Genomic DNA, 10,496 nt, shown 5'->3' on the forward strand with positions numbered 1-10,496 from the left:
TGTTGCAGTGCAGCTTGGACAGACTCCAGTTGTGTTGCTACCAGCGCTGCCAGCTCCTCTAGTCACACAGCAGCGCTCATTCATTTGTCAGTTTCCCTGAATCCTCATCTGTCAGAAACACCAAGAAATGGTGTTAAAAACCCCCCCACACACAAAAGTTAAACGTTAAGATGCAGTGAATCACTGAACCTTGCTGCTGGGCAGTGTGAGGTGCGCCTACCCCAGAGACTCAGAGCAGAAGGCAGATCAAAAGCTCAGTTCTTTCTCAAAGCTCGCTGCTTTTTAGACCTTCGTTTGGGGAAAACCTGTGTCACCGAATCAGGCAATACTGTGCGGTTTCTTTGTACAGCACACGTAGTCATTGCATTGAATTAAGCCACCTGTCAGTTTAAATGCTACTGGAGATAGATGGTTTGCAGCTTTGTACCTGTAGTATTCTGGTTTGGTCGGATGTCAGCACGCATGTGTGGAATTATCACTCTAAAGCAATCAAGAATACTTCTGGTAACATCAATAACATCACTACCTCTGTTTTATTACTATTTATCCTGTTGAATGATCTGTGTGATCAGGTAAGGGAATGTTGTTGATGACTGCAACCTGTCTATTTTCCAACATTTATGCGGTGCACCCAACCAGGATTTTCACGCTCTGCTGCTGTGCCAACAGCCATTTCCTCTTCTTACCTTTGGAGAGAATTTCCCCATCTGAAAATACAACTCTCCTGTTTTCTCCCCAGGATAAATGTGTGAGAGCAGCAGAACGATGGCCTCCATTGCAAGGACCAGCTGCACCTCCGCCCCAAACCAGAAGCACAGAGGCAGTAACCAACGCTGCAGGCGGAGCTGCAGCACTGTGGATGCAGATCCCCAATCTCTGTCTACACTGGGATACTTTAAGACACTGCCATTAGAGATCTTCCAAATGCTGCTGAGCTATCTCTCAGGTGAGGCTCTGACAAAAGAGGTTTTTGTTTGCAATATCTGAGCATCACCACTTCAAAAGCCAGTACTGTTTAAAATGTTTTCCCTTTCGGTGAGTTGAGGACATTTCATGTCACTCCTTGTCTGAATTTTCTGCTTTTAGGTCTGCGAGGAACCACGTTTCTAAAAGTCAAACATAATTGCAGACCGTTGGAAACACTTTTTGCCTATTGTGTGACAAGTATTCCTTAGATCAATACACTGCTAATTAATCCCAGTCTGTTGGGAAATGAGTTAAGCGGAAATTAATTAATTAATTACAAACTTTGTTTCTTGACCTGCTTTTGGAGTTATTGGCTGCTGATCAGCGCTTTTCTTGCAGCAAAGACTTACGCCTGGTTTTGCTCTTTCAGTGAAGGACATCAGTGTGCTGAGCATGGTGTCAAAAGCCATCAGCAACCGCCTCGTTAATTACATCTCAACCCCATCAGGAAACCGAAGGCTGTTACTGCAAGACTTCCATGACATCAAGCTGCCTGGCAAGAGGGATGGATCCTGCATAATAGAGCACTACAAATCTCTAGGTGATCCTTCGGAGCCAGTGGTAACGATTAGAGGGGACCCAAACTTGGTTGAAAGGGTTCTGCTCTGCCCGTTGCTCAGCAGGGCACCGAGGGCGCAGCCCCAAACGTTTCACAGCTCCCTGTGGAAGAGAAGTTCCTCACTGTGCCAAACGGCCCACATTGATACCATGAACTGGGGGGGGGTTGCTTGAAATGATGCCAGAACCTCCTGGTGCTGCATAAATGCTGTGCATTCGGCCTCCTCCACCGCGTTTATCTTTATTTTTTTTCATATGAAATGGAAAGCAGAGGGGCTGGCTCTGTTCTCAATGGCAGGTTTTTCCAAATTTAGTTTATTTGGACACCGCAACTGGAAACTGCAGCAGAAAGCTGCAGGGCTCCCAGGCTCACAGGAGGAATGTGGCTGTTCAGACCGCCTGCCTGTGTCAGTTTGGAGTAGATTGCATTCCTCAGCCTGGGAAAATGCTGCTGCTGTGCTTAAATGCAGCCTGGTTCCAAAGCCACTGCCACCAGAGGGGCTGACAGCCTGCAGGAGATGCAGTGCAGAGCACATCCCACCTCCTGGAAGAGAAGTGTCCTCCCCACGAAAGCGTGGCCACAGCTGTCACTGCTGAGCATTTCTCTTTGGCAGCCTTGTCACAGAGTTCAAAGGCCGAAATGGGCACCAAGAGCTCCTCCTGAGCCCCAGTTAAGGGCAGTGCCTGCACTGTGGCTGTCCTGGCACACAGTGTGTGAACCAAAGCTGGGTGGAAAGGCCCATTAATTCTTTATTCAGCCCTCTTTTAGCACAGCCTTGTAGAAACTAAGATCCAAACGGAGTTGCTGGTGGTGGGGAGCACTGTGCATCCTTGTGTTAGAATTTGCTTTCTCACTTTTTCTGCTGGTTGTTTAAAGCGTTTATTCCAACTCACTCAGCCCACCACTGAGAGATGGAACATTTTCCATGTATGTAAAGCAGCCAAAAACTTCTTCACCCATCCACCATAAGCATTAATCCATCAGACAGATTAGATTGGAACTTCATTTGACCCGTATTAACGGAGCTGATTGAAAAAAGTTGTTGCTCATTTGACAGAGAAATCAAATGACATGATGGCTAGATGCAGCATTACAGCTCTACGTTTGGAGGCACACACAGGGCAAAAGAATGCAGCTTAGATCAAAGACATCTCATTGTAGGCAAGCCACGTAGACTGTAAGGTATCTTAAAATAATTTCAGTGCTTGACTCGTTTCTAAAATGAGGCTGATACCCTGAAGTTGTTGTTCTGTTGTTGTTGTTAACTAAAATTGGCTCAGGCATCGTAGCAACCACACATGAAGTGACAACTTGCTTGAATAGGGCTGTGAGCCCCACGTCAGCAACAAAAAAATACGTCTCCTGTATCCACAGATGATCAGCAGGAGGCTCAAGAGAACGTTTTGGTTAAGGGGTCAGGTACAAAATCAGTGCTTGCTTTACAGCAATTTGGCTCAGAGGGAAAAACCATCCCTGTCCAGAGGGCTGCAGGCTGCCTGTGCTGCACGACTCCCTTCAATTTCGGGGTCTGACAGCAGGACCTCAATGCTTCCAAGGAAAGAGCCCACGAAATGCAAAAAGCACTGTCTGACATTGGGGAAGTTTGTGGGAGATGGCAGCCCAGCACAAAGCACGAGCTTCTCTGCAGATTTCTTCATTTCTTCATTAACTGTGCCTGCCTTATTCTGGCTTAAAGGTCTTTCCCAACCAAATTCTGACCTTATTCTGACTTTAAGGTCTTTCCCAACCTCAATAACTCTACCACTCTATGTATTACTCCAATAGCAGCTTCTGAAGAGCAAGCTGTCAAAAAATGCTTCTGAACAACCAGCTCAGGCAATGCAGTAACGATGTGCCGGTGAGGAACTCACAGCTGTGTTTATTTCCTTTGCAGGGCTGTTGCTTAAGAGATGCACCCTTCTGTTGCCTACCAAAGACAGGCTGAAGTATGTGCACAAGGTTCTCTCTGAAGTAAGCCCACCTGCTCTGAATCCTTGAGTTCCTTTACAGTGATTTGTGGTGGAGTGGCCTCTTACTGTCCCTGTGCTGGAGGCCATTCCCACAGCACCCTGAGTTTGAGTCCTGCACCCCTCTGATCCCTACACAAGGAATCGTGAGCATTTTCAACCGCAGGAACCCGCCTATGTTAATTACTGTTAATGACTGCTGTTCTGTGCTTACAGGTTTCCTGCTTTAAACTCAACGGCTGTCCGAGTCCCCTGCACTGTGTAGGATTGCAATGCTATGGGGTATTTTTGCAGGTATGGCATCTTCCTGGAGAGAAGGCGAGTATCACCCAAAAGAATTTGTTCTACCAATTCATCTGTGCTTTTGCAATATGCTGAGAAGCTTAAGAGTGCTTTAAGCTGGGTGGGAAGGGACAGCTTGCATTTATCTCACATGAGAAGTTACATTTTTACCTAAACCTGCAGCTCAATCCATCTATTTCCCCCCCGTTTTCTTTTTTGTGGTCTCCAGATCCTAATAGCAGGCTGGGATGAGTTGGAGTGTCACCGGGTCTTCAACTTCCTCTGTGAGCTCAGCAATTTGCCCCGTAAAGTGCAGGCAGTCGTCAGCTGCAAGCCAGGTAAGCAGCAGAGCAGCTCCAACCAAATCAAAGCACACCATGGAGAAGCCCCAAAATGGATCCTGATGGCTGCGATTCATCAGGACTGAGAGCAGTTCAACCCCGCCGAGCCTCGAGGCGCTGATCCTGATCCCGACTCAGTTTGTTAGCAGCCCTGCTGTCACATGCAGAGCAGGAATCCTAAAGCAAAAACTTGGCCTTCGTACGGATTCTTTTTTTTTCCCCACCAAAACCGAAGGTCGGGTGAGATTTCATGAGAGCCACCCCTTTTTAAAGCTGATTTTCCCATTGCATTCTCAAAGCGGTGCGGTGTTACACACACACACAGCTCCAAACATGGGCTTGGTGTCTCCTGCAGAGCACTGCCAAGGGAAACTGATGAGAAAGCAGCCAGCAGAGAAGCGATGCAGCGCCAATTAGATCTGCTATTTCTGAAGTCCACTTTGCAGCTCTCCTGTTGGCCAGCACTGCCCTGGCTGTTCCTGTGGAACACTTTACACACGATTCCTCCTGTTTCCACTTACTGATTCCATCAGAGGGAAAAGATCAGAGGAATCAACCAGCAGAGCTGAACGCACGCTTGCAGAGGGCTACCAGAGGGGGCACTGAATTACTGCAAGTTATCCAGAGGAGCCAAACTCAGCAAGAAACGGCTGAGAATCAGCGCCCCCTGCTTCAGAAATCCCTTCTCCCTCGGCCTGGCAGATGATCCCTGTGCTGTGGGAGGGACGGCGGGTTGATGCCTGTGTTTGTTCCCCCAGGAAGCGCCAGGAAGCTGGAGCTGAGGATCAGGCTGTACTGCAGGAGCGTCCTGCTGACCCACTGGGCTCATCGTGCTGATTCTGCCTTCTGGTTGACTCGCATTTTAAAGCCGTGGCCAATGGTCAACCAAGCTCGCCTGCTGTACATCATCTTTGGGCCAGTGTCCCCCCTTGATGGCAAGTAGTTTGGGGGGGGTCACTGTTCAAAATGTCTCCCTTGAGAGCGAGGTTTCCTGCAGGGTGCAGCGATGCCCATCCCAGCTTTATGCCAATCCAATGTAATCGTATCACCTGGAGACAAATCTGCAGCTGCACGTGACCAACGTAGATGTTGAGTTACAGTTAAAGCGAGGGAGCTGCAGTCTGAGCAGAGCAGAGTCAGGCTGCACACACCTCAAAGAAGCACCTTGCTTCCCTCAAGAAAAATGCTTTTTCACTGCTATTCAACCAGACTTTCTTTAAGTCACCCCATCGACTGCTGCTGCAACCCCTGCAAAGTGATGGAAGACAAATCTCTCCATCACCAAGGCTGAATTACATTACCTGAACTCCCTTCCTCTGACTCTGCTCTAAGGCCCATTTCCATTGGTTAAAAAAATTGCTTTGTGATTAATATTGCTCAGGACACGTGGTTTGGCAGAAGATGATAGAAGGACCAACAGATGAGACCAGTCTGAAAGGTTTAGCAGATGCCATTAAGCTCCTGTACGATGCAGAAGCAAGAGAGTGGACAGCAGACGATGTTATCAGCCTTGTGGATGAGCTGTCAGGTGTGTTTGTAGCTTTCTCATTAATCCACAGCATTGCATGCTCACAGCTTCCAGCATTAATTGCATTCCAGACACTCAGCGCCTTGGGAAACCGACTGCAATATTCCTTGCAGTAGCTGAGGGGTGACTGGAAAAGCCATTAGGTTTGGAAGCTGAGGAAGAGAGAAGCCCAGCTTATAAACCCAGGCTGTCTTTCCCCATTGTGAAGCAGTTTAAGAATCTGTGAAGACCTTTAAAATCCAAGCCCTGTCTGACTGTAGTTCTGAGGGCAGCCCCCCCCCGATTCTCCTTAACCACCAAAGCCAGCGGTTTATAAATTCAGCCCTTCCTCAGCAGCCCATAAAGGCTCTCCTCTTTGTTTGGGGCTCACTAAGGCTGTCCCAATTTCATTACAAAGTGGTTCCCCGCGAGTGGCTGCTGGAGAACAACGCTCGGCTCCTCATCCTGAGTGGAAACAACATTTGCTTCACTTTCATGGCCAGCAAAGCAGTGAATGGAAGAGCTGTGGAGTTGGCCAGACTCGTGGTCTTCCTGGCCTTGGTGAGTGCTGCTGAGCAGCCCCTCCTGTCTCTCTGCTCCCAGATTTGCTTTCTTAGGCTTGAAATCTGTTTCCCCATCTACTCCTACGATCTGTGAGTAGTCCAGCAGGAGACTTGGTGCTCTGTCACTGCCTGGTCCCTGTGCAACACATCCAGCAACACAACCTCTGCAAGGCAGCAAGCCTGCAAGCCTGCTCCTGAGGAGAGGGACCTCAGGCAAAAGGCAGAGGAGATTCCCTGGCACCGATGCCCCCACAGTTAGAATCACAGAATCATAGAATCACCAAGGTTGGAAAAGACCTAAAAGATCACCCAGTCCAACCGTTCCCCCATTCCCAACAGCTCCCACTAAACCACGTCCCTCAACACAACATCCAGCCTTTCCTTGAACACCCCCAGGCTCGGTGATTCCACCACCTCCCTGGGCATCCATTCCAGAAGCTCTGGTTGCAACCAATGCAGCCATTATTAGAGTCTGTAATTAGAGCTAAGATTTCACCTTGCCTTTTTAGTGTCAGACCTGTCACAAAAAAACCCCACGTTTCTGATATCTCGTGTGCACGTCAGGTGTGTGAGAAGGACCTGTACTGCATGGACTGGGCGGTAAAAATGATGCAGAAGGTCTGCAAAGTTTTCAGCACCCCGGGAGAGAGAAACATCTTCCTGCAGAGCGTGGAGAACGCCTTTGCTCACATGGTCATGGACACGCTGCAGGCAGTGCTGGCCGGTAAGCCTGCAGGCTGAGCTCCTGCAGCTCTGTGTGCCACAGCAGGCTGTGCACGTCTCAGCCCCACAGGAGCTCAGCTGTGGCTCTGGCAGCGAGCAGCACGGCTCGCTTAGGGCAGGTTTTCATCCTAGCACACAACTGTTCCTGTGTTCACCACCTTTGGGTGAGCCAGCAAAGGAATTTCGGAGGGCGTCTCGCGTGTCATTTCACAGCTGTCCTACCATCAGGTGCAGCACAGCTGATGCCTCATAAATCTAAGTGGAAACTGCTGATTTGGCCTCTGCGATAAACGCAGAGTGAGGTTTCAGAGTCACTGAGTTGGTTCTTCCTTCGTGTTGACAGGGAATCGTGACCAAGAGGACGTCAGCTTTCTGAACCTGTTCCACCTCGTAAACGCACAAGCCAACTTCCACAAGGAAATTCTCTACCTGGCCATGAGAAGCGGCAGCAGCTCCATTTGATGCTGTGCAGCAGCACCACCGCTCTGCTCCTCTGCAGCTCTGCCCCTCGCACTCAGCAGCACTGAGGAAGCAGGTCAGGGCCCTTTGCCTTGGGAACACAGACCGCATTCCTTTCCCACTGAGGATGTTTGCACACGCAGTAAAAAGCGGAGCCTTTTTCACACGTGATGCAGGCGCACGGAGCAAAGCGCCTCAGCTCAGCTCAGAACCAAAACCGTTTTGATCTTTTCGTTGTGTTTTCTCTTGGGAATCCGTCGAGAAAAAATAAAAAAGACAGAATTAGAGAAGCACAGCCACGGTTTTCCAGTCTGCCATCGTCCCTCGTGGTGCAACAGAAGAGCTGCACGTGCAGTTGTGGCAGAAAGAGGTGATTCCCAAAAGAAGCCAAACTGCTTTGACGACGTGAGGCCTTTTCCTTGTTCTCTTCCCCAAAACTGAGGGTGCCTTCAGGTTCTTTCCCTGCCTGCGTGGTCACAGAGCTGTTAAGGTGTTTGTAACCATAACGGAGCTAACAGCGCGTTGAACGCACCTGGGCTGAGATCCCTGTTTCATTTCAGCACGTAAACGTTTGCTGCTTACAAAAACCTTTGCTTTTCTGCTCTGTTGCCTTCAAACCAAAGGTGTGTAACACAAAATAAAGAGCACTTTGCTGTGAGCTGCTTACAACGCCGTTATTTGTGTGATTACAGATCCCTCTGCTCCACCCCGATCACTTCTCACACGTTCCTACTCTCCTTTAGCACAGGCTTCTGCTGCAGGCTGAGCTTCGGAAAGCCGACCTTCAGCCGACGGTGCAGCCGCAGCGATCCCGGTTTATCTCAGCAGAGCTCCTCGTCTGACCAGAGCCCTGCGGCGGTTTTCTGGGAGGTTAAAGATTCCCAAGGCGTTTTTCCATCGTGCGGCTCCGGACAGGAGCGGATCTGCGCTGCGTGCCGGTAGATGGCAGAGGTGAAAGCTTTCCCTGCGAGCAGCAGCTCCTGCTGGATCCCAGCATCTTCCTCGCGTCCGTTCGAAGGCTTAACGTCAAAGCGCGCCGCATCCCGCCGCGGTGCTGCGGCCGATTGCTGTACGCGAAGGGGAGAGGTGCGGGATTCGCCGCCTGAAGCCCCTCCGGCTGCACAAAGCGCGATCCACGGCCGCCCTTTGGCTCGCAGGCAGCCGTTGACAAAGCTGAAATGTCCGAGCTGCCAGCGCCAGCCCTGCCTCGCTGCAGACCCTCCAGGAATGCACAAATGCGGATGATTTACAGCATCACAACCAGCAGCTTCTTTCCCTTTCTCTCACAACGGCTCAGCGTTCGGGCTGCTTTGGGATTTCTGCGCTGCTCAGAGCTGCGCCGGCGCTTCCAGCAGATGGAGCCTTTCTTGCCCAAAGCCCACAGGTTTTAATTGAGGGGGTCGATGGGAGCCTGCTAGGATGAGACGCACAACCCTCCGGTGCCACTGCCGCCCTTTTGCAGACCGGGACTGAGCCCAGAGCTGCAGGCCCGGCTCTGAGCTCCCAAAGGGCAGCAGCACACAGCTATCCGTGTCTGTTTGTCTGTCTGCAGACACCCCTCTGCTGCTCCCAGCCCTTCCCCCCCGCTGCCCCTCACCCTGCAGAGCAGTGCCACGTCCCACTGAGCTGCTGTGGAGCAGAGCTGGCGGCTGAGAGCTCAGGGGAAGAGAAAAGGATTGTTCCTGGTTTCACACTCAGCTGAGTTTCCATTCCATTCCTCCTTACTCACTCGCTCTTAATCACTGCAGATGTTGACATCAGATCCAGACTCACCAAGCGGAGGTTATTGAGAACATGACTTATGTGTGAAGAAATTCCTCCCGGAATATTTCACATTTTCGACTATATTTGGTGTGGAGCGAGAAGAATGCTCTGCCTGGGGCCTCAGACCCAGCACTGATTTGGAGTTTCTCTCCAGGATTTTACAGCAGGAACCCCTCAGCATCCTGCTGGCAGCATCACAGCATCCCCGAGCCCCACATCCCCTCCCCTTTCCTCAGGTTCCCCCCAAAGCCCAGCCCACCCCCCCCCAGCGTCCCCTCCCTGGCTCCCTTGTCCCCCCATCCACATAAGGGGCAGTGGGTGACTGATGGGGCACAGCAGCTCTCCTGCTCTGACACGTTTCCCTCTGCCCCAAAGATCTCCCCAGACCTCTCCACCCTGGGGGGAAAAAAGGCACAGAGACGTTCTTCCATCCCACAATCATTTCCATTGCATTAAAAACGTCCCTTGTCTGCACGGATTGCGCCGGGATCCCCTGGGGAGGCTCCCGTCGCTCCCATCCCCCCGTAGGAAAGCAGCATCGCTCCGTCCTTGTGCAATCTCCCCTCCTCCTCCTGGCCGTTTTATTTCATTGCATTGAGCATTTTTCACACGCACACGCTGAAATACTAAGAATTGGGAGTGCTTTCTAAACTGAAACCCGAAGGGCCGATCCCGACGCGCTCATTCCATGCACGGGGGGAGAGTTGGGAGGGGGGGTTGGGTGAGGAGGACCCCACCGCGCTCCTTCATCCCCTCGGCCCCTCGCTCCGTCCTTCGGCTCCGGGCGGGAGCAAAGCTGTTCCAGAAGGATCTGCGGGAGAGAAGGGAGATGCTGGTGAGCAGCGGTGGGGGCGGGGGGGTTCGCAGCTTCTTTACGAGGGAGGCAGAGGCACCAGGATTCCCCTTCACCGCCTTTTAAACGATGCAGCCGCCGTCCCTCCTCTGTCCCCCTCCCCTCCCAAGGAACCGAAGCAGAGCACCGGGAGGAGCTACACCCGGGGGAGGGGGGTCGGGGGCTTCCACGGCGCGATCCGCTCGGAACAACGGCCGTCTGTGCGTTCCTTCCATCCCCGCACAGAAAACATCGATAAATACAACCCCCCCCCGGTCCTCCGCACGGTCCTGCCCAGTAACCAGCGCTCGGCTCACCTGCGCCGGGCTCTGCTCGGAGCCTCATCCCCCGCAGCGTCCCCTACAGCATGTAGATGATGTAGGACAGGATGACCAGGCCGATGATGGCGAAAAACATCAGGATGAAAATATCCAGCATGGCGAGGATCGAGCGGCCGCCGGGGCTCAGCCGCGTCCCCAGCGCCGTCCCCGACGTCCCCTCCGCGCGTCCCGCAGCCCTACAGCCCTACAGCC

At 51.8% G+C, this 10,496-nt stretch overlaps 1 protein-coding gene across 1 annotated transcript; it reads left to right on the forward strand.

Annotated features, from left to right (window-relative positions):
* Positions 1 to 765: 765 nt before the first annotated feature.
* On the forward strand, positions 766 to 7,385 carry FBXO47 (F-box protein 47). The gene is made up of 10 exons (XM_052700118.1): positions 766 to 946; positions 1,337 to 1,507; positions 3,420 to 3,496; positions 3,709 to 3,786; positions 4,004 to 4,112; positions 4,874 to 5,050; positions 5,497 to 5,643; positions 6,041 to 6,183; positions 6,750 to 6,909; positions 7,252 to 7,385. The coding sequence occupies exons 1-10, from the start codon at positions 766 to 768 to the stop codon at positions 7,368 to 7,370; spliced, it is 1,362 nt and encodes a 453-aa protein (XP_052556078.1). The 3' UTR covers positions 7,371 to 7,385.
* The last annotated feature ends 3,111 nt before the right edge of the window (positions 7,386 to 10,496 follow it).

This window comes from Tympanuchus pallidicinctus, unplaced genomic scaffold (assembly GCF_026119805.1).
Source record: "Tympanuchus pallidicinctus isolate F22 unplaced genomic scaffold, pur_lepc_1.0 scaffold39, whole genome shotgun sequence".
NCBI lineage: Eukaryota > Metazoa > Chordata > Aves > Galliformes > Phasianidae > Tympanuchus > Tympanuchus pallidicinctus.